This window comes from Clarias gariepinus, chromosome 22, assembly GCF_024256425.1.
Source record: "Clarias gariepinus isolate MV-2021 ecotype Netherlands chromosome 22, CGAR_prim_01v2, whole genome shotgun sequence".
Lineage (NCBI taxonomy): Eukaryota > Metazoa > Chordata > Actinopteri > Siluriformes > Clariidae > Clarias > Clarias gariepinus.
In genome coordinates, this window is record NC_071121.1 from 21951348 (window position 1) to 21977631 (window position 26284).

A 26284-nucleotide genomic window follows, 5' to 3' on the forward strand; every position below is an offset into this window, starting at 1 on the left:
ATAAAGCATTAAATGGTCAAATGGCGTTTGTTTTTTAAAATTGATGAAAAATTTCACATGCAGTGTGAATAAGATAGGGGTGATGTGCTCATATCATCTGGTTCTATTACGGACTCTCGCTGCTGCATTCTGGACTAACAGAAGCTTATTTATTCACCTATTTGAACAACCAGACAGTAAGGCATTAAAATAGTCCAAGCTAGAGGTAATAAAAGCATGAACTAATTTTTCTGCATCGTTTGGTGACAATATATTCCTTTGTTACAACCCCTTAGTCTAGGGTTCAGGGATGCAACAAAAGATAAAATAAAAAGAGGAACCTTTACAACCTGGTTGAGTGTGCGTGGTTTTTTATTTTTTCTCTTTTACACACACACACACACACACGCACGCAAACACACACGAAGCTCTTGGCTTCAGGGTTGGGCCAAGGCCAAAACAATAAACAAAACCCCTCCCTATCTCCACCCGTAAGCTAACTAACCTACACAAAAAAAACTATAAACAGAAAACACAGGCTAACCTAACTCCCTACCTAAACACAAAAACAGGAGAAAACGGGTTTTAACAAACATGGCACTCAACCCCTACTGCTTCCATAGAGAAAAAAAAGTATATACAAACAAAAGGATATTTACAATATTTACAACAACAACAACAAAAAAAAACAATTAAATAAAGATAGGAACAAAAAAAACAACACTTATAGCACCCCAACTCACAAACACTGGCACGACCTAACAGCTTATACCCAAACAACACAACACCAGTCAACATCTCCAAAACCCAATATCAGCGCGCCCTTCCGGCTTTCATCGGCCAGCTTAAAAGGATGTGCTACTCCAGGGCCAGCCAATCCTGATGCACGTCACGGCACGCTCAATCAGGGCGGGCTTCCTGTAACAAGGAGAGCGAGGGAGAGAGAAAAAGGAAGGGAGAGAAAGAGAGCGGCACCAGCAGCCACGCATGCGCACATATGTGCACTACACCTGCACATAACACCTTATCTTGGCAATATTTCTGGGGTGAAACAATTCTATTCTGGTAATATTATCTACATGTGCTTTAAATGAAAGACTGGAATCGCCTCGGGTTACTTTGCTGTAACCCTCCTCCCTGAAAAAGCAGGAACAAGATGCTGTGTGAAAACCTCTTGCCAGCGCAATAGATGAGGCAATCCCCCTGGTTGAATGAGCCCTGATTTCTAGAGCCGAAGTGTGACTACGCGCCTCGTGGGCTAGGGAAATAGCATCTCTCAACCGATGTGACAGCGTTTGGCATTAAAAAAGCTGCTCTGACTTACGCCACTGGCTAGTGCGGTGGACGTAAATCTTAAGAGCGCGTACTGAACACAGTAAGTAAAACCTTTCCTGCTCAGGAGCTGTAAAAGATGGAGGACAGAAGGCTTCGAGGAAAACTGGGTGCATGGTCAAGAATGGAACTTCTGGAAGATAGTTCAGGTGAGGATGCAGAATAGCTTTGACTAGCAAGTCTAGGCAGGATCTGACAAAGTCTGTGGATCTCCAATTCTCTTGAAAGAAGTAACTAAAAGAAAAAACATCTTAAGGGTCAGAAGCCCGACAGGCGCTGACTCTAGTGGTTTGAACAGGGTGTCAACCAGACCTAGAATAATTGCCCAAGAAGGGACCGTCGCTCTGTTTAGCATCACGAATAAACGGGCAACTAAAGGGTGCTTTCCCACAGATACCTCATCAGTCAGAACATGACAAGCTGAAATAGCGGCTACGTACTGTACATTCTGAGGGTACTAGAGCATAAGCCAAAGGAAAACTTTTTTTGCAGAAATGCCATTTGGCGTCTGCATGTTTTGCCATGCACCAACTTTCAAATACCCTCCATTTGAGGGCATAAGTTCTTCTAGTGGCGTGAAGTTTCCAGAGCTCCCAACTTCATATGCCCTGGAATGTAAATCGCGCTGAGGGACAGAAACTCCTGTGGTCCTGTGCCCAAAGCAGAACCTGGTGCGCTAGCTTATTCAAGGGGCGCGGCAACAGACCGCCCTGGCGATTATGTACGAGACTACCGTATTGTCCACCCGCACTAGAACATGGTAGCCTCTTAACTGCTGGAGGAAGTGCTTCAGGGCCAGTAATAAAGCCACCATTTCGAGGCAATTAATGTGCCACGTGAGAAGATGGCCTCTCCAGCTTTCCTGGACTGGACGGCCATCTAAGACCGCACCCCAGCCCGTGAGGGAAGCATCTGTCGTTAGCGTCTCGCGACGACAAAACGCACATAGAGTCGGACCCAGAGTCAGAAACCAGGGTCTGTACCACATAGAAAGGGTATGAAGTTCCTGGCGTGTAACCCTTATTTGCCTCCGGAGATTGGCCCTTAAGTAAAATCCCCTTGCTTTTAGCCACAGGTGAAACGATCTCATGTGCAGAAAGCCCAAAGGTATCACTGTGGACGCAGCTGCCATGAGACCTAAAAATATCTGAAAGTGATGAACAGTCACTTTCTGGCCTAGCTTGATTTCCTTTTGTGGTGTTGGAAATGGATTCGACACATGCAGGAGACAGCTGGGCTGCATTGCGATCAAATTCACTGCATATCATACTGTGTATGACTGAGTATGTGACAAATAAAATTAGAATTTGAATTTGAATTCTACGTGACACCCAAATACTGTATGTTGTGTTCTGAGCAGGAAAGAGAACGCTATTAATGCCGTTAAGTCTCAATCCTAAAGAATCAAGATAAGCTAGGACAACATGCTTCGAAGCGCTAGCTTCTGAGACTGAGCCAGAATCAGCCAGTCGTCTATGTCATTCAATATACGGATGCCCTGGAGTCGTAAAGGAGCCAGGACTGCATCCATGCATTTTGTATATGTGCGGGTGACAGAGCTAGGCCAAATGGAAAGACCCGATACTGGTAAGCTTTGCCCCCAAATGCGAACCTCAGGAACTTCTGTGTTGTGGCAATATTTCTATATGAAAATATGCGTCCTTCAGGTCGATTGTCACAAACCAATCCTCTGGTTGGATTTGAGAAACAATCATTTTGACAGTCACATTTTTTAACCTGTACTTTCTGAGATAGCGATTCTGAAAACTGACTGTAGCTGCGCGCGAAGCACTTGGAACAAAAAGTGTGAAGATCACGCTCCGAAAAGATCTATCACGCGGAGGCACGGATCTCCTAACAAACTCCGCCATATCGGTAAGTTAACACATGCTTTACAACCGGTAACACAAAAAGATGTTCCCATAGCGTTTTCACGCAGCATCGAGTGTAGCTTTTGAAAGGGGACTATAGTAACACCAAGGTCTTTTACTGTTGCACTTGATGGAACAGAAAGGCCATGTAAAGTTACAGTGTGATCAAAAAGCTTGCTTGTAAAGAGCAGAAAGCAGTGGCCTTAAAACCTGATACAGTTAGTGTATGTTCTTTCTATGAAGATATAAACATAGCTGCTGTGCTACTATATTTTTCAGAATATTAGAGATAAAGGATAGGTTTGATATTGGTCTGTAATTTGACAGCTGACAGTGTCAAGGTAAGTTTTCGTAATTAGTAGTTTAGTAACTGCTATTTAAAAAGATTTTGGATCATACTCACTGCTGAGTGGGATATGATCCACTTTCATGTTTATTAAACCACTCTGTCACCAGTCTTGCTGGTAGTATTGGTGCATTATCATCCTGATACACGGCACCGCCTTTAGGATACAATGTTTGAATCATTGGCTGCACATGGCCCTCCAGAATGGTTCGGTAGTCCTTGGCAGTGACACGCACAAGTATCTAGCACAAGTATTGAGCCTAGGGAATGTCATGATATTGCAGCCCAAACAATCACTGATCCACCCCTATGCTTCACTCTGGGCATGCAACAGTCTGGGTGGTACGCTTCTTTGGGGCTTCTCTACACCGTAACTCTCCCGGATGTGGGAAAGACAGTGAAGGTGGACTCATCAGAGAACAATACTGTACATGTTTCACATTGTTCATAGCCCAACATAGCACTATTAAAACCGACGTTTGGCATTGGCACGAGTGACCAAAGGTTTGGCTATAGCAGCCCGGCCATGTACATTGATCCTGTGGAGACAGGAGAGATGAAGTGCACATTTAATTCTGCTGTGAGTTGGGCAGCGGTGGTTTTGTGTTTTTTGGATACATTTCAGGTTAGCACCCGGACATCCCTTTCAGACAGCTTCCTCTTGCATCCACAGTTACCCCTATTGGATGCAGTTTGTCCTTCTTGGTGGTATGCTGACATTACCCTGAATACAGTGGCTCTTAATACAGTACATCACAAAGACTTGCTGTCTTGGTCACAGATGTGCCAGCGAGACGCGCACCAACAATTTGTCCTCTTTTGAACACTGATATGTCACCCATAAAGTTGTGTGCGTTGCAATATTTTAAGCAAAGCTGTGCTATTACTCTGCTAATTAAACCTTCACACTCTGCTCTTACATGTGGAATCAGTGAAAATAAGTCAACATTTACCTAAACCTTGGTCAATATGTTAAACAAATTTTTTTATTCTAAATAAACTATTATTATAGTAATGAAGTATTACTTAATTATTTTTTTTATTATGAATGTAAAAGTGAACATATGGCATTACTTTCACATACAGGAGCACTTCCATCCCAACCATAATCTCTGCATCTTCTGCGCTGTTTTCCTCGAAGCTTATAACTGCAAATAGACATATGTCCTAAATTATGTTTTCAAGTTATAATGAATGCATTAAAAATGTATAATGTACAATGAAACAAAAATAGCAACTTTCACTTCAATATACCAAGCAATAAAAAAATGTAAAAAAAATTTAACTTAAAACTGAAGCAAAATGCAACACATATGGAGTAAATATAGAGAAGGGATTACTTTAATATATTTTTATTTAGCTTTAATGTCCCCCCATTGATGACAGATAGGCTGCTATTGGGTTACAATATAAAGTAACCTAAAATATCAAAATATCGAAAATAACTCTAATCTAGAACACTTGGTGTACACTGCCATTGAAAAGTTTGGACACCCCTGCTCAAAGAAAGAATACAGTAGCTTTTTTTATATTTAGCTAATTTCTTGCATGTTATAATAATAATAATAATAATAATAATAATAATTATTAAGAGTATTCCTGCTGCATTTCCTTAAATAGTGACATAAGCAGCTACACCGAAGGTTTTTATTAAAATTGGTTCAAATTATTCAATAAGGTCACTCTCCATACCACTTGTCTTACCATTAAAAAGTCCAGATTGCTGAGTTTTAATGCAGTGAGGTTTGTATACATTACATACTTTGCTTATTCATAAACTTTTACAGTCTGTTCATTTATTATTATTGTGCACATACAGTGTACATGTGTGTGCATAACCATCCATGGACAAACATTTTTTAAAAGGCTAAACAACTTTTACCTTTCATTACACACTGCTGTAATGGTTGCACCAAACAAAAGTCCATCTGGAATCAGATACTTTCCATTGTCAATTACACCAGGATTTTCACAGGATTTTTCTGGAAGAAAGAAGTAACAAGCACTGTTATTCCACCAATACCACAGTAATTTGCAAATAGATAGCAATGGTTCTGTTGGTGAAAGTTCGGTAGTTCTTGGCAGTGACACGCCCATCTAGCACAGGTATTGGGCCTAAGGAATGCCATGATATTGCAGACCAAACCATCACTGATCCACCACCATGCTTCACTCTGGGTGGTATGCAGCTTTGGAGCTTCTCCATACCATAACACTCCCGGATGTGGGAAAGACAATGAAGGTATACTCATCAGAGAACAATACATGTTTCTCATTGTCCACAGCCCATGATTTTCACTGCAGGCACCATTGAAAACGACGTTTGGCATTGACACGAGTGACCAAAGGTTTGGCTATAGCAGCCCGGCCATGTACATTGACCCTGTGGAGCTCCCGATTAACATTTTTTGGTGGAAACAGGAGAGATGAGGTGCACATTTAATTCTGCAGTAAGTTGGGCAGCTGTGGTTTTATGTTTTTGGAAATAATCCGGGCTAGCCCCTGTTGGATGTGGTTTGTCCTTCTTAGTGGTATGCTGACAGTACCCTGGATACTGTGGATTTTGATACATCACAAAGACTTACAGTAGCATTACATAAAAATAATTTTAAAAAATTAGGAATGTAAAAGTGAACAAATGCCATTACTTGCACATACAGGAGCACTTCCATCCCAACCATAATCTTCACATTTTCTATGCGGTTGTCCTTGAAGCTTATAACTGCAAATATACATATGTCCAAAATTATGTTTTCCAAGTTATAATGAATGCATTGAAAATGTATAATGTACAAAAATAGCAACTTTCATTTTAATATAGCAATGATTTTTTAAAAATATTTCACTTACAACTGAATTAAAATGCAACACATATGGAGTAAATATAGTGAGGGGTTTTCTTTAATATTTTTTTATTTAGCGTTTATGTTCTCCTATTGATGACAGATGAGCTGCTATTAGGTTACAATATAAAGTAACCTAGAATATTAAAATATAAAAAATAACTCTGATCTAGAACATTTGGTGTACACTGCCATGAAAAAGTCATGGAAAACCCCTGCTCAGAGAAAAAATCTTTCATATTTAGCTAATTTCTTGCATGTTATAATAAAAATATTAATAATAATATATTATTGTTAAATTGCCATGACAAAAAACATTTAATAACTATTTTCTATTTAAATTTATTAAGAGTATTCCTGCTGAACACTCCTGGCATTTTCTCAAATAGTGACATAAGCAGCTTCACCCAAGGCTTTTATTAAAATTGGTTTAAATTATTCAAAAAGGTCGCTCTCCACACCACTTGTCTTACAATTGAAAAGTCCAGATTGCTAAGTTTTAATGCAGTGTGGTTTGTATACATTACATACTTTGCTTATTTATAAACTTTTACAGTCTGTTCATTTATTATTATTGTGCACATACAGTGTACATGTGTGTGCATACAGTAACCATCCATGGACAAACATTTTTAAAAAGGCTAAACAATTTTTACCCTTCATTACACACTGCTGTAATGGTTGCACCAAACAAAAGACCACCTGGAGTCTGATAATGTCCATTGACAATCATACAAGGATTTCCACATGATTTTTCTGGAAGAAAGAAGTAACAAACACTGTTATTCCATCTACACCACAGTAATTTGCCAAGGACTACAGTATAATATTTACAGTAAAACCTTGGATTGCAATCACATTTCCATGTAATCTTAAAAAGGAGGCAAAAGCAAGAGACATTAGATAGGGTACCTGTTAAAGTCACGTACAAAAAAAGATTCCAGTAATCAAATAGATAGCAATAATTCTGTTAGTGAAAGTTCGGTAGTTCTTGGCAGTGACACACCCATCTAGCACAAGTATTGGGCCTAAGGAATGCCATGACAGTGCAGGCCAAACCATCACTGATCCACCACCATGCTTCACTCTGGCCATGCAACAGTCTGGGTGTTACACTTTCTTGGGACTTCTCCACACTGTAACTCTCCCAAATGTGGGAAAGACAGTGAGGGTGGACTCATCAGAGAACAATACATGTTTCACATTGTCCAGAGCCTAAGATTTTCACTGCTGGCACCATTGAAATTGACGTTTGGCATTGGCATAAGTGACCAAAGGTTTGGCCATAGCAGCATGGATATGTACATTGACCCTGTCGAGCTCCCGACAAACAGTTTTGGTAAAAAAAACAGGAGAGTTTAGGTGCACATTTAATTCTGCTGTGAATTGGGCAGATGTGGTTTTATGTTTTTTGGGTACAATCCGGGTTAGCATGTGGATATCCCTTTCAGACAGCTTCCTCTTGCGTCCATAGTTACCCCTCTTGGAAGTGGTTCATCCTTCTTGGCGGTATGCTAACATTACCCTGCATACCATGGCTCTTGATACATCACAAAGACTTGCTGTCTTGGTAACAGATGTGCCAGCAAGACTTGCACGGACAATTTGTCCACTTTTAAACTCTGTCACCCATAATGTTGTGTGCATTGTAATATTTTACGCAAAACTGTGCTATTACTCTACTAAATAAACTTTCACACTCTGCTCTTACTTGTGGAATGTGCAATCAATGAAGACTGGTCATCATTTACCTAAACCTTAGTCAATATGTTAAACAAATTTTTTAATTCTAAATAAACTATTGTCATAGTAATGTAGCATTATGTTAAAATTATTTTAAAAAATTAGGAATGTAAAAGTGAACAAATGGCATTACTTTTACATACAGGAGCACTTCCATCCCAACCATAATCTCTGCATCTTCTACACTGTTGTCCTTGAAGCTCATAACTGCAAATAGACATATGGCCTATATTATGTTTTTCAAGTTATAATGAATGCATTGAAAACAAAAATAGCAACTTTAAATAGCAATAAATAATGTTTAAAATATTTAACTTAAAACTGCACTTAAAACTTTCCACGAAAGCAACACACATAGAGTAAATATAGAGAAGGGTTTTCTTTAATATTTTTTTTTATTTAGCTTTAATCTCCTCCCATTGATAACAGATTGGCTGCTATTAGGTTACAATATAAAGCAACCTATAATACCAAAATATTAAAAATAACTCTGATCTAGAATACTTGGTGTACACTGCCATTGAAAAGTTTGGACATCCCTGTTCAGAGAAAGAATACAGTAGCTTCTTTCTACTAGCAGCTAGAAGTAAGCTTTCTGATCACACTGTGATTTTAAATGGCCTTTCTGTTTCATCAAGTGCAACAGTAAAAGACCTTGGTGTGATTATAGATTCAAGCCTTTCATTTGAAGCACATGTAGATAATATTACCAGGATAGCATTCTTTCACCTCAGAAATATTGCCAAGATAAGAAATATATTGTCACCAAATGATGCAGAAAAACTAGTTCATGCTTTTATCACGTCTAGGTTGGATTATTGTAACGCCTTACTGTCTGGTTGTTCAACTAGCTGCTTAAACAAGCTTCAATTAGTCCAGAATGCAGCAGCGAGAGTCCTCACTCGAACCAGAAGATATGAGCACATCACCCCTATCTTATCTACATTGCATTGGCTTCCTGTGAAATTTCGCATCGATTTTAAAATACTACTCTTGACGTATAAAGCATTAAATGGTCTCGCGCCGCAGTATCAGAGTGAACTGCTAGTGTCTTACGATCCGCCACGCCTACTTCGATCAAAGGATGCAGGCTGCTTGTCAGTACCGCGTATTATGAAAAATACAGCTGGGGGCGGAGCTTTTTCTTCAAAAGCCCCAAAGTTATGGAATAGTCTTCCAAATAGTGTTCGAGACTCAGACACAGTCTCAGTGTTTAAGTCCAGGCTAAAAACCTATTTATTTAGCCAAGCATTTTTATAAATAGATTTGCCTTAGATAAAGGAGCAGATCTGGGGGACTCATGGATGTAGAGTATTATGGTGAACTGGTATGTTTGGATGCTGTCTTCCCCACTCTCATTGATCACTCAGGTTTGTTGACGGTGAGGTGATTGGTTGCTTTACATCTCTGGAAGCCCTCATGTTTGTGTTTCCTTCTGGCTCTCCCTTTTTAGTTATGCTGTCATAGTTAGTCCTGCCGCAGTCTCTGCTTGCACTCTGCACTAAATATACATTCACTTTTTACATTGTTCGACTGTGACCATACCTAACTGTTATTTCTCCATCTCTTTGCTCTCTCCTTTTCTGCTCTCTCCTCTCTCTCTCTCTCCCTCTCTCCTTTTTCCTCTACCTATCTCTCTGTCGAGCTATACATGTCGCTCCTGAGCTGCCAGTGATCCAGACCTCCTCTGCCCGCTGGACTTCTTTAACTCATCCTGAGTCCTTGTCCCTGTGACTTAAGTCGCTCAATAGTTCAGGACTGGAATTTCTCACAGTCTACCTGAGCCTCCAGGAACAAACTGGACTTTAATCTTATACATCTCCTCTTATACTGAACTTCCAGTCTCGCATATTATTATGCACATCAATCCCTGCTATCTGTTTTCACCCAAATGAGGATGGGTTCCCTGTTGAGTGTGGTTCCTCTCAAGGTTTCTTCCTATTACCATCTCAGGGAGTTTTTCCTTGCCACTGTTGCCGTCGTCCTAGGCTTGCTTATCAGGGACAATTATATAATTTTGATTCATTCACATTCGCATTTCATACAAACTTGATTCTTTTGGTTGTGTAAAGCTGCTTTGTGATGATGTAAATTGTTAAAAGTAAGACAACTTTTACAGTTTACATTACATACTTTGCTTATTCATAAACTTTTACAGTCTGTTTATTTATTATTATTGTGCACATACAGTGTACATGTGTGTGCATAACCATCCATGGACAAACATTTTTAAAAAGGTTAAACAATTTTTACCCTTTATTACACACTGCTGTAATGGTTGCACCAAACAAAAGACCGCCTGGAGTCTGATAATGTCCATTGTCAATCACACCAGGATTTCCACATGATTTTTCTGGAAGAAAGAAGAACCAAACACTGTTTCCACCTACACCACAGTAATTTGGACTATAATATTTACAGTAAAACTTGGATTGCGAGTAACTTCGTCTGTGAGTGTTTTGCAGGATAAGTATACATTTAAACAGTGGTTTTAAAAGTATTCAAATTTATTACTTGAGTAGAAGTATAGATACTAAGGTTTAAAAAAACAGCTTTAAAAGTATCAACTCAAACTTTTTACTCAAGTAAAAGTGTAAAAGTACTGGTTTCAAAACTACTTAAAGTATAAACAGTGGCGGCCGGCCCATAGGGGGCGCTGGGGCACCGCCCTCCCTGATAAGAGGGGCTAAAAATGTAAAATATATTTTTTACAAATTAAGTTTTTAAATTCGGTTTACCCACCAGTATGTGCCTACATGCGATATGAATAACATATACAACATTTCCCACCTAGTGACATTCATTCAACAGTGAATTTCCACAGACAGACTTGAATCGTTTCTGTCATGGGGCGCTGAGAAAAAGCGCCCCTGAGTGCAGCCAAATAGCCCGTCATGTAGCTGTTGCTAGGGTAAATTAATAAATATGCGGCCAATCAGGTTCTCAGAATTTTATGGTCTTGGGGCGCTGAAAATTCTGCCCCAAGCCGCAGAAAATACCGCGAGATTTAAGTTTTTTTTTTCTTTTGAGGCGCGGCCAATCAGAGAGAGGCGGGGTCAATCATAGTAATGATGGCGAACTTAACGAGCGAAGAGCAGTTTCCACCAAATTCGGTGAGATCCTTATTAATATACCCGTTTTAGACTGTTGTGTTAAATTGCATTTTTAAAACTGTTTTTCTTTGTGTGAACCACTTTGAGATGCAACTTTGCTTGAAAGGTGATCCAGCTGATCATACCCTTTGATGTTGATTATTGTATTTGATACTCTATTAAGCATGCATGGCGTATTATACAATGGAAATTTGTTCATTTACTTTATCTGTGAAACTGGTGATTTGGAGGAGGAGATTAAATCATTACTGTTAATTGTAATCATCGTCTGACTGTTGATTTTAATTCTTATATTGGACTAAGCAAAGAAATATTTTGTCACATCAGCCCCACCAGGAAAAATTTTCACCAGCCGCCACTGAGTATAAAAGTAACAAGAGAGGGAAAAAAAGCATTAAGGATTAAAGGTTAGGCTGTGCCACGGGCCTATATACTGCACTAACACCTCATAAAAAATTTTTTTTTAATTAAAAATGTGTTGTTGTTTTTTTGTTGTATTTTTTAACGGCCTTAGTAATTTGGGATACTGTATATGGCAATTGAAAAAGAATGCATTTTAGTACAATGCAAATACATTAAAGAACCATATATGTGTACTACTGAGCATTAACATGTTTGATGAAGAAGAAGATATGATAACTAGTTGCCTATAAGTATTTTAATGGTGCAAAAAGTCAAACTTCAGAGGCATGTCATCGGTAACCTTTATTGGAATGTAAATGTACATCCAAGCTTAGCTGCAGGATTCTGTGAGGGCAAAATCCAAGAAAATCAGTGTACCCAGCGCAGGCTTAGTAACAATTACCCTTGTATGATTGTCTACAATAAACATGCTAAAACGTGCTGTCACAATGAATGATTAATCCAAGTGATAAATCAAAAAAAAAAAAAACTATATATATATATATATATATATATCATTCCTGTTACCTTCCTCGGTGGTGTTTGGTTGTGACATTTCGCTCGAATCTTGAGTCCCTATCACAAACATCTTTGTCTACTTATCACAACGTTATCAACCGAAAATGCTATTTTATTCAAACGTCCTTGCTGGAGTTTGTAACGTGACGTCATGTGCAGGTGCGATGAATCGCGTACCAACCAATAGGGTGTCGGAATGGTATGTTTATACTTCTCATCCAACCACAATCAAATTCGCTCCATCCGGATGGCGCAATTTATCCTAAAAATTTTTTTGTTTGTTTGTTTTTTGAATGACAAGCTGAAATAAAATAGGAGTTTTAAAAAACGAGGCTATTTTTAAAATGTACTTCTCTCCTCACAAAACTTCTCTCCTCACAAAATGCCCATTTGGAACAATGAACTAATTATGGTTTGTAATAAATCTCTTTTTTTACCCAGATGGTTTGACAATAACATTTCTTACATTCTTTCTTTGTTTGACAAATCTGGCAATCTTTTGACATATGAGCAGTTTCTGATTCTCTATGGACTTCCAGTGACTACTAAAAAATTTAATTTATTAATGGGAGCTATTCGCCCCGGTTTAATTGTGCTCATTAAGAGTCACCCAAGCCTATGGTTCATATGAGCTCAGACAATCTAAATTAATGTTAGATGGTATAGATGTAACCGATAGATGCAATAATAAACACATTCGTCGGATTTTTCAAACTCAAAGTAGAATTACTCCAAGAGGGAAATTTTATTGGAGATCCTACATTCAGAATATTAAATGGCATAAAGCCTGGCTTTTGCCTAATAAATACTGCATCTCTAACAAAAGGACACAAGATTTAACCAGTAAACTCAGTTTTATCTAAATATTTGGAAATTGGAAGTAGAGAATAAATGTTCTTTCTGTGATACATTAAATGAAACTCTAATTCATTTGTTTTTTGAGCGTGAGAAAACAAAAACAAAAACTTAATTCTTTTAAGACTACCTCTTGGACCAACTTAATGTGTCTTACTCCTTTACTATTAAAGATATAATCCTTTATTATGAGAATGTGAAAAATGAACCCCTTGAATTGGTTGTTATTTTTTTTTTCTTTTACATGCAAAATACTTTATACATAAACAGAGATTTAAAAAGGAACAATTGTATTTCCCTCTTTTCATTCTAGAAATGACCTTACTTTTTCTTCTTCTTCTTCTTTGTCTTTCGGCTGTTCCCTTTCAGGGGTCGCCACAGCGAATCATCTGCCTCCATCTAACCCTATCCTCTGCATCCTCTTCTCTCACACCAACTAACTTCATGTCCTCTCTCACTGCATCCATGAATCTCCTCTTAGGTCTTCCTCTAGACCTCCTGCCTGGCAGTTCCAACCTCAGCATCCTTCTACCGATATATTCACAATCTCTTCTCTGAACATGCCCAAACCACCTCAATCTGGCCTCTCTGACTTTATCTCCACAACATCTAACGTGGGTTGTCCCTCTGATAAACTCATTCTTAATCCTATCCATCCTTGTCACTCCCAAAGAGAACCTTAACATCTTCAGCTCTGCTACCTCCAACTCTGCCTCCTGTCTTTTCTTCAGCGCCACTGTCTCTAAGCCGTAGAGCATCGCTGGTCTCACCACTGTCCTGTACACCTTTCCTTTCATTCTCGCTGATACTCTTTTATCGCACAACACACCTGACACTTTTCTCCACCCATTCCAACCTGCCTGTACCCACCTCTTCACCTCCTTTCCACACTCTCCGTTGCTCTGGACCGTTGACCCCAAGTACTTAAAATCCTGCACCTTCTTTACCTCTGCTCCCTGTAGCCTCACCGATCCTCCTGGGTCCCTCTCATTCACACACATGTATTCCGTCTTGCTGCGGCTAACCTTCATTCCTCTGCTTTCCAGAGCATACCTCCACCTCTCCAAATTTTCCTCCACCTGTTCCCTGCTCTCGCTACAGAGCACAATGTCATCTGCAAACATCATAGTCCATGGGGACTCCTGTCTTATCTCATCTGTCATCCTGTCCATCACCAGAGCAAACAAAAAGGGGCTTAGAGCCGATCCTTGATGCAGACCCACCTCCACCTTAAACTCTTTTGTCACACCTACAGCACATCTTACCACTGTCTTACAGCTCTCATACATGTCCTGCACCACTCTAACATACTTCTCTGCCACTCCAGACTTTCTCATACAATACCACAGCTCCTCTCTTGGCACCCTGTCATACGCTTTCTCTAAATCTAAAAAGACACAATGCAACTCCCTGTTACCTTCTCTGTACTTCTCTGCCAGCATCCTCAAAGCAAATACTGCATCTGATGTACTCTTTCTAGGCATAAAACCATATTGCTGCTCACAAATGCTCACTTCTACCCTTAACCTAGCTTCCACTACTCTTTCCCACAGCTTCATTGTCTGGCTCATTAGCTTTATACCTCTATAATTGCCACAGCTTTGCACATCTCCCTTGTTCTTAAAAATTGGCACCAATACACTTCTCCTCCATTCCTCTGGAATTCTCTCACTCTCCAAGATCTTGTTAAACAAACTTGTCAAAAACTCTACTGCCACCTCTCCTAAGCACTTCCATACCTCCACAGGTATGTCATCAGGACCAACAGCCTTTCCACTCTTCATCCTCTTCAACGCCCTTCTCACCTCACTTCTACCAATATTTGCTACTTCCTGTTCCACAACAGTCACCTCTTCTACTCTTTGTTCTCTTTCGTTTTCCTCATTCATCAACTCCTTAAAGTACTCCTTCCATCTTCCCATCACCTTTCTGGCATCTGTCAGTACATTTCCATCTCTATCTTTAATCACTCTAACCTGCTGCACATCCTTCCCATCTCTATCTCTCTGCCTTGCCAACCTGTACAGATCCCCCTCTCCCTCCTTACTGTCTAGCCTAGCATACAAGTCCTCATATGCTCTTTGTTTGGCCTTTGCCACCTCTACCTTCACCTTACTCTGCATCTCCCTGTACTCCTGTCTACTCTCTTCAGTCCTCTCAGTGTCCCACTTCTTCTTAGCTAGCCTCTTTCCCTGTATACACTCCTGGACTTCCTCATTCCACCACCAAGTCTCCTTGTCCACTTTCCCCTTACCTGATGATACACCAAGTACCCTCCTACCTGTCTCCCTGATCACATTGGCTGTAGTTGTCCAGTCAACTGAAAGCACTTCCTGACCACCCATAGCCTGTCTCAACTCCTCCCTAAAGACTTCACAACATTCTTCCTTTCTCAGCTTCCACCACTTTGTCCTCTGCTCTGCCTTTGTCCTCTTCGCCTTCCTCACCACCAGGGTTATTTTACACACCACCATTCTGTGTTGTCTGGCTACACTCTCCCCTACCAAAACTTTGCAGTCACTGATCTCTTTCAGGTTACAACGTCGACACAATATGTAGTCGACCTGAGTGCTTCTGCCTCCACTCTTATATGTCACCCTATGTTCCTGCCTCTTCTGGAAGAAAGTATTTACTACTGCCATTTCCATCCTCTTTGCAAAGTCCACCACCATCTGTCCTTCTACATTCCTGTCCTGAAGGCCAAACCTGCCCATCACATTTTCATCACCTCTGTTCCCTTCCCCAACATGTCCATTGAAGTCTGCACCAATCACCACTCTTTCACCTCTGGGGATGCTCTGCATCACTTCATCTAACTCACTCCAGAATTTCTCCTTCTCTTTTAACTCACATCCTACCTGTGGGGCATAACCACTAACAACATTTAACATCACGCCTTCAATTTCCAGCTTCAGACTCATCACCCTATCTGATATTCTCTTTACCTCTAGAACGTTCCTTACAAACTCCTCTTTCAGAATAACTCCTACTCCATTTCTTTTCCTATCCACACCATGGTAAAACAATTTGAACCCTGATCCTAAGCTTCTAGCCTTGCTACCTTTCCACCTGGTCTCCTGTACACACAGTATATCCACCTTTCTTCTCTGCATCATATCAACTAACTCTCTTCCCTTCCCTGTCATGGTCCCAACATTCAAAGTCCCTACTATCACTCCTAAACTCTTGCCTTTCCTCTTCTCTCTCTTCTTACGAACACGCCTTCCTCCTCTCCTTCTTCGACCTTACTTTTTAATTATTTTAAATTAATTCAACTTAATAAGAAGACTTCTAGATTTTTATGATAGGCTATTATTTTGAATTGAAATAATGTGTCTCTATCTTTTTCACGGTTTATACATCATTTTGATCCTCTCATGTATTTTATCCTTTTTTAGACTGTCAAATATGTAGTTCTTTGTCCTTTATGTTTGATTTGTTGTAATTAATGTTGTTTTGTTGTTGGTATTGCTGCTGTTGTTTTTGTTAAATGTGTTTAATGTGTTTTGTATTCTATTTGCATTGTTTTATAAATAAAATAAAAAAAAATCTGACAAAACAGACTTTCAGTTAATGTCTGTGTGTTTGTTACTAGCTTTACACACATACACAAACACACACACACACACACACACACAGCGCTTGCGCGCATAACTGTCGGGATTCATTTTTACTTTTTTTTTTAAAGCTACAGTGCAGGTTAATTTGTTTTATTTTTGCTTTATATTGTGTATTAATTATTTTTATGTATTTATTTTTTTGGGCTGTGAAACGAATAATTTGAGTTTCCATTATTTGCTATGGGAAACTTAAATTTGGTTTATGAGTGTTTTGGAATACGAGCCCACTTGCATGTTCTCCCTGTGCATGGTGGATTTTCTCAGGGAACTTAGGTGCTAGAAAAACAGCACCAAAGAATGAGTCTTCCACCACCGCACTTGACTGTAGGATAAAATACTGGGGATTGGGGATCAAATACTTATTTTACTTACTTAAATGCTCCCCAAAAAGCTGAAAAACCCAATTTATAACATTTTATAATGTGTCTTTTCTGGAGTTTTGATTGATATTCTGTCTCTATCCTTTAAAATAAATCTATGATAAAAAATTATAGGCCCTTCATTTCCTTCTAAGTGGGCAAATTTACAAAATCTACAAGAGATCAAATATTTAATTTCGCCACTGTATAGTATTACATTAAATCCAAATATCATATGTACGTTTTGCATTTTGACTTTTTTTAAAGTCCTAAACAGTACAAAACACTAACCTGCAAATCTTTAATAGAACTAAGAGAATTATTATAACACTTTTATCTCATGTATACTATAATTTATCTGTATGTAGAAATAGGAGAATCTGCAGCTGTTATACTGTAGCTGATGGTGTGTAAATCAGACCTTACCTTGGGCATTTACTGCAGTCATGAGAAGCACAGTCAAGATGACCATGCAGCGCAACATCTTCAACTGTAAATGTCAGACACAAGCTGGGCTCTAGGTGTTGATACGTCGAAGATCACTACTAAGTCCAAGAAAGTTACCTTTAAAAATAAGAGATATGTGTGAAACATTATGATTTACTTCTGATGCACCAGCAGATCCACCAGTATCTGCTGGTGCATCATTAGACAGTTCCAATATTCTATAACCACTACAACTGATATGGAATGGAGCAATCAAGATGTACACTTACTGTACAGCTTTTACTCAATGAGTTTAAAGTTTTTTTGCTTTTTTTTTTTTTTTTTTTGACAGGATCAAATATAATTGGACAAACCAACAAAATTATAAATATATGGATGTGTCAGGCCAGCTAAAGCACCAGAACCTACAAAACCAAATCCGTCTACATGGCGGAAACAAACTACAACTCCCAACTGTCATGTTCCAAATCACCTGAATTCTAGAACACCTGCACGCAATTAACCAGGTGGTTAAATAGTACTTAGCAATAGAGAGACTTCGAGAAGTATACGCTCTCGTGAGTTTTCCGGACGTTACCAAGCCTTGAATATTTGTGATAGCCTTAATGTGTATGACTTCGATCCGTGTACTGGTTTTCCGATTTCTTGTCTGCCCTAGTTTTGCTGATCGACCGACCCTTGCCTGTTTCTTGACTACGATTACTGCTTACCTGTGTTTTGGTTGTATTCTGAGTTATTAAATCTTGCTGTTTTACCTGCACTTGCGTCCTCCTCCATGTGATTCTTGGCAAAATGATTCAAATTTGGATGCAAACCCTCACTGAGACACTAACTCTTCCTCAGTTCATAATGTTTGGGGTCATTATCCATCTATACTGTGATCTGACATCCTATCAGTTTTTCAGTATTTGAATCCAAGTAGAAAGAAGGCTATAGCTCTATATGCTTTAAAATTCATACTGCTATTTCTAGCAAGTCACCAGCGACCCAGTTAAACTAGCAGCCATGCTTCTGCCATGTTTTGCAAGGCCCTTCCTTTCCTTCTCCATATTTTCTTTTCCCATCAATTTTGTACAAGTTCACATTGTTTTCTTCTGCTTCAAAAGAATCTTCTATCAGAACTGTCAGAAAGTCTAATCAGTCTAATCTGGCCTTTCTGTTTTTGAGTCTTTTCAGTGGCTTCACTTGTATTAGCACCTATTTAGGTCACAGACCTTTCGACATAAGAGGACATGTGCCACAACTGGGCATCAATGAGTTAATTGTTCAATTAGTTTAAAGCTTGTGAAAATTTTGTAAATAATGTTAAAAATGTCTGTAATTCAGCATTTCTTTTGTTAAAACACTTAAATTCAAGCTGAAAGTATACATTTATATACTACAATTACAATTTAAATGCATAATTTGAAACCCTTTGTGGTAGTGTAGAGTGTACATAGGCAAAATGATGAAAATTCTGTCTAAGTAATGAGGACAAAGAGAAACGAGTATAAGAACAAGAACATTATCTTTATCACAGCAGAAATCCAAATAGTGTCCATTCACTACAATTAATAACACTGTAAGAAGTGTACATGAAACTCATTATTAGAGATGTAAATCAGATAGACTGTACATTCAATTTAATTAAATTTTTTAGCATTGCAACTTTTAATATAATTTTAGAGTATTAATATTACTAATATAATGTTTGATTTGTGTCAAGAAGCAAGAAGTTATATTTTAGGTTTTAAAGTGTTAAAAACTACCAGAAGTATATATTTAACATGTGTTGACTTTAAATGGCATAAAAAAGAATACCTTTTTTTAATCACAATATTCTGCTCCACACTAATGTCCAGTAGGTGGCGGTATAATGGTAATGTACTTATTCTTGAAGTTATGTTTTCTGGTTTATAGCATTTCTTTACAATCATAAGACATTTGCATGTATGCAGTAAAATCAAAGTATATGTGAAATGTTCATAGCTCCAGCCAGAAGATAACATTGATTAGAGAGTTCTCTGTTAACTTAAAATGTTAATCTGTCTTGTCCCAGCTAGCCGGCTAATTAGGTCTCTAAGTTAGCTAGATAGTTGTTTTAGTTAGTTGTTTTAGCTAGTTTTATTGTTGGTAATTTATGTTATCATGTCGATCTGTCTTGTCTTAGCTAGCCAGCTAAATCTGTTTCTTAGCTAGTTTATGTTGTTAATTTATGTTGTATGTGGCACCTTGGTCCTGGAGGAACGTTGTTTCATTTCACTATGTACTAAACTGTATATGGTTGAAGTGACAAAACCCTTTTATTATTATTATTTATTATTATTTCATAAAGTTTTAAAGTTCCATGAATGTAAATTGACTCCTTTTCTTTGTATTTAATCAGATGTGTTACATTAATGTCATGCCTAGTTGGGCTTTCCAGTGGAAGGAAGAAAAAACAAATGAGAACTGAAACTGCTAGAAAATTTTCATCTTGGTTTCCTCAATGCATAGTTTAGTATGTCTTATATGAAGTCCAACTGCCCCCCTGCTATTTCAATGATTTTTTTTACGTTTCATACAGTGTATGACCAAAAATCAGTAAAGCCGGCAATGCACCATACAAACTTCCACACCAAACACAGAAAAGTGCAACACAGCATCAAAAAAAAAAAAAAAAAAAAAACACTCTGGACACTATGAAAACTTGGAAGGGGTGACAGAGTTAAATCTTGTAAAAGCGTTGCTTTGAATATCCAACTGGGAACTACAGGTCGCCTGAGTGGCTAACATTCTCTAGTCAGTGTGTTAAACCATTCCTGAAGTACAGAGCCTGCTCCCACTGGCCACATGGCCTCCAGTTGGGGGAAGAGGGTAGCTACGAAAGGTATAATGTTGTGAACATGGTCAAGGGTTTTATTTCCTCTGGTGTGGAAGGAAACATGGTGAAATCTAGGATGTACTGTTTTTAAGTTGAAGTAGTTATAGTCACCTGCAACAATAAATGCAGCATCTGGATGAGTTGATTGTTTTGTGTTAATGGCTGCATGTAGTTTTTTCATTTAAAAAACTACATGCATTTCATCCCAGGTAAGGTGAGTAGTGTCTCCTAGTGATGTAGCCTGTAAGCTTTTATTTAAATTCACAGCCCTCCACCTTTGGTCTTACCAGAGTCATCTGCCATCCTGTCTGCCCAGAAAAAGTAGAATTCAGCTACTGTAGCTCGATAGGGCTAACATTAAAATTTAACCATAGCCTATGTCTTTGAAAATCATGATGTTTAAGTCCATAATGCCCTTTTTGCTGGAGATGTGTAGTCGTAGCTTCCCCTTCGTTTTTGCCTGTTCAAGATAATTTATGTTTGCACTCTCTCACTCTTATGTGCGCTCACTGTCATAAAGCGATACTTGCACAAACTGCAACAGCGTTCACATAAACTATCTGCACTATCTGTGACGCTGACAGTGCACGATAAATAAAGTTTTTGTGTATTAAAAAAAACGGCTCACACGCCTAAACGAGTCGTTAGCAAATCTATTTTTCATTCTGTAACGGATCCACGTCACTCCGTAACAAAAAAAAAACGAGAGCACACGAAATCCTTTTTAGCTGTTTATTCTCCACCATTCACCAAAACTGAACTCTCGCAAAATACGCATGCCTATCTACGGCAAGCCCCGAGGTGAAAAATGCCGAAGAGTAAGGGCACAGAGCATCACACACACACACACACAAACGCACAAAGAATAACCACACAGAGCATGCGCACTTCGCGCATCACACACACACAAAGCGTAAAGGCATGGAGCATGCGCACTTCGCGCATCATACACCACACGCGCGCGCGTGCGTGTGAATTGCGCATGCCCCATGCCCGGAGGGGAAAATGCATGAGTAGTAATGGTGGACCAGCGTTATTTGTTTGGACGAAAGAAGGAATGATTGCTGTGGATCATTTTCTTTTGAAGAATGTTTAACCGGATTATCTTTGACTGGACATATTCCCCGGACTTCTCACCCTCCGTGATCGGCCTCCCGGACTTCATTAACCCCGAAGACCGAACCATACTCGGTATACTCGGATAACACACATACAATAAATATGGACTTCTGACATTTTCCACTAACTCGCATTCACACATACCGTTTATTATATGTGGTTTGTAAATATTGTTTATATCTTTGTTTGGTTGTGGTGCACCTTTTTCGTTTACTTTATTTAGCTTTATATAATACACATTTGCTTTATCTACTTGTTTGTAGTGAGTGCTCACGGAAAGGAGGGGTTTACACAGACTGAATCTTCGAACTGTGAGTCGTTTACGAATCATTTAGAAATGGGGTAAAATTAAATCTATTTTTGGTTGTTTTTTGAACTTGCATACATGTAAACCTGTTTTAAGAGACTCATTAGGCAATATTAGCAACCTTTAAAATGGCATAATTGGGGCACTTTAAACTAATACTGTACCTGTATATTCTAATACTAACGTCTGTCTGTGTTCAGACAACAGTTTAAATTTTAGTTTGTGTGTTTGTGAACATGTTTTGTTAAACACAAATAAAATATAGTAGTGCTTTTTTGTAACCTTGTGCAAATAAAATCTGTTGAACTCATAAATAAAATCTGCCTCATAATTACTGATGTAATGCTTTTCAAAAACATGTTATAGTGTAGAAAATGCATTTAGTATTTGTAAATTATCCTAAACACCTTTAGTGTACTGGTAACACATTTGCAATACTGTAGTATAGAAGGTTGTATGTACTGTATGATACAATAAAGTATATTTGTATTACCCACAAAGTGTACGTTTTTACAGTAGTATTTGTAATTGAAGTATAACAACATGCTACTGCTGCAATAAGAATATACTCATAGAATATTAATCATGTATTTGTAACACAGTAAAAATAGCTGTAATGTACTTAAAATACATTAAATATATATTTAAATTGTATTAATTACTGTCAAGTATGTAAGTTAGTACACACACAGCCATATACTTTAAGTGTACTAAGTATACTTAAGGTTGTCTCAATTTAGCATATAAAAGTACAGTACACTAAATACAATTAAAGTTATTGGCTTTACTACAACTTAATTACCGTTAAAATATATTTAGCACAAAATAAGTATGTCAAACATTAGCACACTTCAAATTAACTAATCATTAATACACTTAAGGTATACTAACAATTAGTATGGCTGCAAGTATACTTTTTTCACTAGGGTTGTATTTCTGGAATAAAATAAGGGAGACATGGATTAAGAAAGGAAGGGCCCCAATGAGAGCACTAATGTATAGGGTTAAAAGTTCTGTGCTACGCCCCTGTTGCCCTACTGCTAGTGAACAATGTACAGTAGGTGGTTTTGCTAGTGGGCAGTATTTTAATATTTTGAGTGAATATTTTAAATGTCAGTTGTACCATCTGGAGTAAATACAGTCATATGTATCTGTTGTTTCACTTTAACATCACAACACTAAAATGTACAGAACCCGAGAGAGAACAAAATAGCTTGGGTATGCGCCATAGGGGCGTTTTGTGCATGTATGCATAGTACCATTGTCTGCATTTTCAGAATCTCAATCCAAGCTTTTCTGTAAAGCTGGAAGCTATATTAGCACAGACAATATTAAAACATGCGATTAATCAAAAAAGGTATTCTTTTTAATACAAAAAGTTTGATGCTAATGGCTTCCCATAAGTCCAGTGCAGTTACCCAGCATGTTGCATGAATAATATTACTTAAGAAACGGTGCGGTGCTGCATGTGATTAATATTTCCCCAACAACCAATAAGGAATATCTACTGACTTAACCACTCGCCGTGTCAGATTCTGTAAAGATCAGTGTAAGGATCATTTAAAACTCACCTCAGAATAAGTCCTTGAGAATGTAGCCCATGAGGTTGGCTTTCAAAATCTTAAAATAAATAAATAAACCATTCCCACAATGGTAGGCAGTCCTATTATTGATTCAATATGTAAGCAGTTACAACTAGAGCAAAATAAAGCAAGGTAAGATAGACATGGATAACTAAGCACAAATTGTCCTAAAGAAAAACAAATAAGTACGAGGAACAGTGTACCCAGACTCTTTAGTCAAAGAGAATATCAAAATTCAAAAATTGAACATCGGTATACCCTGGTTCTGTGACTTATGCTTTTATTATACTTCCTCTCTAGCTTTCCCCTAAGCTTTGCTTTTACCATTTAAGGTCATTTAAAGAGATGTGCAGTCTCTCCGTTCACATCAACTATCTTTAGGCTGAAATATGCTAATAATATTCATGACCCAGCATCTCACACTTTCTTCAGAGTTGTGGAAAACCACAAACCAGACAACTCAATGAACATTCAAAGAACAATGTCATTGACTGTCTCTGTGTAAGATGATGCATGCACTTGTAAACCGACTGCTTTTGTAGATCTCTGATAAAACTTATCAAAGTCTTTATAACAATATAAAAAATGAAAAATTAAATCACAGGATTAATGCTATGATAGATTGTGACACTTATAATGCAATCTGGATTTACAGTGCCTCTATAATTTGTAAGAAAATATAAGCACATTCCAACCTGTCACACTAGCTAACATGAGACCCAGACTGATGTTTGTTATGCACACACACGAAAAAGAAAGAGAGATGCACAGTGGTGGCAAAAGTATTAGGAAAACATGTGCCAAAATTGACTGTTTTAGTTAATTGGTGGAACAAACAAGTGCCAGGACGTTTACTTACTGAAGCCATGGTGTCCACCACTGCACAAAATCTTTAGGCTTAGAACAAATTGACCATAGACTCTCTCTCTAATATATATATATATATATATATATATATATATTGGCATGGAACAAACGCTGGAGAATTGGGCTATGGAAGGCACACAATAATCTGGCAATGAGGTGGTGTTAGTGTGTGGTTTAAATAGGTAAGAGGGATGATTACAGATGCTGCACAGGTGTGTGGCGAGGGAAAGGTGAGGCAGTGAGATGTAAGGAGTGATTGGGAACGTGGAACAGGAGTGCTTCTGACATTATGGCAGAGCTGTGGCTTGGCGGTTCGTGACATCACGAACCGCATGATGTCATTCATTCATCATTCATTAGTAATATACTATTATGTAAATGTGTGATTTTACTTAAACATATTAAAGACATGTCCAGTCATCAGTTCTGGGGTTGTTACTCATAAAAATGAACAGCCTACAGACCAAAAGCACAATAGACTTGCTTGGTCACCAGAACATGGCTTTATACTCGATTAGTCCAGGTTATTTGATAGGCAGTGATTATATCTCATGAGAAGGAGTTTCTTAAAAATCGTTTGTCATGCAAACTGTTTCTCCTTGAAATCAGCTCTTACTGCTGATTTCCATTGATTTAGACTTACTGTGGGGAAATGTCCCAGATCTCTGTCCAGGGGTTATAGTGCATTAAACATTTTCTGATCACAAAGCCTTTTTCAACTCTGTATTTTAGACACACGTCCATTTACATTTAATTCTCACAAATATTTCTCTCTTTTTAAAAGATTCACAGGATTGAATTGCAGCAATGTAAATGTTACACTTAAGAACTGGGACGCAGCACATGAATGTACAGCTTCTTATTGTTGTAAAATTGTCCATTAATATGTGGGATTCCCAGACTTGTGACACACCACTGGAGTGGTCAGAAAGAGGTATTCCACTGTCCGCCTACAGTCGTGGCAAAAAGTTTTGAGAATGACACAAATATTAGTTTTCACAAAGTTTGCTGCTAAATTGCTTTTAGATTTTTGTTTCAGTTGTTTTTGTGATTTACTGAAATATAATAACAAACACTTCATATGTTTTAAAGGCTTTTATCGACAATTACATGACATTTATGCAAAGAGTCAGTATTTGCAGTGTTGGCCCTTCTTTTTCAGGATCTCTGCAAATCGACTGGGCATGCTCTCAATCAACTTCTGGGCCAAATCCTGACTGATAGCAACCCATTCTTTAATAATCATTTCTTGAAGTTTGTCAGAATTAGTGGGTTTTTGTTTGTCCACCCGCCTCTTGAGGATTGACCACAAGTTCTCAATAGGATTAAGATCTGGGGAGTTTCCAGGCCATGGATCCAAAATTTCAACGTTTTGGTCCCCGAGCCACTTAGTTATCACTTTTGCCTTATGGAACGGTGCTCCATCGTGCTGGAAAATGCATTGTTCTTTACCAAACTGTTGTTGGATTGTTGGAAGTAGTTGCTGTTGGAGAGTGTTTTGGTACCATTCTTTATTCATGGCTGTGTTTTTGGGCAAAATTGTGAGTGAGCCCACTCCCTTGGATGAGAAGCAACCCCACACATGAATGGTCTTAGGATGCTTTACTGTTGGCATGACACAGGACTGATGGTAGTGCTCACCTTTTCTTCTTCGGTCAAGCCTTATTCCAGATGCCCCAAACAATTGGAAAGAGTCTTCATCAGAGAATATGACTTTGCCCCAGTCCTCAGCAGTCCATTCACCATACTTTCTGCAGAAGATCAATCTGTCCCTGATGTTTTTCTTTTTTTTTTTGAGAGAGAGAGAACAGTTGATTTTACTGATTGAACAACTCTTTGCACATGTTTTCCTAATAATTTTGCTACCACTGTGTATCTCTCTTTCTTTTTCGTGTGTGTTTGTGTGTGTGCATAACAAACATAAGTCTGGGTCCCATGCTAGCTAGCCCTAACTTAACTTTGACAAAATTATTTTATCACAAGCTTACTAGAATGTCTGACAGTATATAATTAGTTTAACACACTGCAGGTGCACTGACCAGGCCGCTGACCTCCACCATCACGGTGCAGCACTTTCATGTAACTGACAGACGGAGTCTGTTCTGACTTGATTGCTTTTCCTGTATTGAATTTTACT

At 38.4% G+C, this 26284-nt stretch overlaps 1 protein-coding gene across 3 annotated transcripts in view; it reads right to left on the reverse strand.

The window, feature by feature from the left end:
• Positions 1-17540, reverse strand: part of LOC128510456 (seizure protein 6 homolog) — a 38145-nt gene extending 20605 nt beyond the window's left edge. For 2 of the 3 annotated variants that reach the window (XM_053482745.1, XM_053482743.1), the window contains exons 1-6: positions 17409-17540; positions 10368-10467; positions 8248-8321; positions 7028-7127; positions 6177-6250; positions 5411-5510 (exon numbers count right to left, since the gene is read on the reverse strand). In XM_053482745.1, the coding sequence (XP_053338720.1) occupies positions 5411-5456 (46 nt within the window). In that variant the 5' untranslated portion in view covers positions 5457-5510; positions 6177-6250; positions 7028-7127; ... (1 more) ...; positions 10368-10467; positions 17409-17540. Of the gene's footprint in view, positions 1-5410; positions 5511-6176; positions 6251-7027; positions 7128-8247; positions 8322-10367; positions 10468-17408 lie in introns of those variants that run through there. The other variant, XM_053482744.1, reaches the window with a different exon arrangement.
• Positions 17541-26284: the final 8744 nt, after the last annotated feature.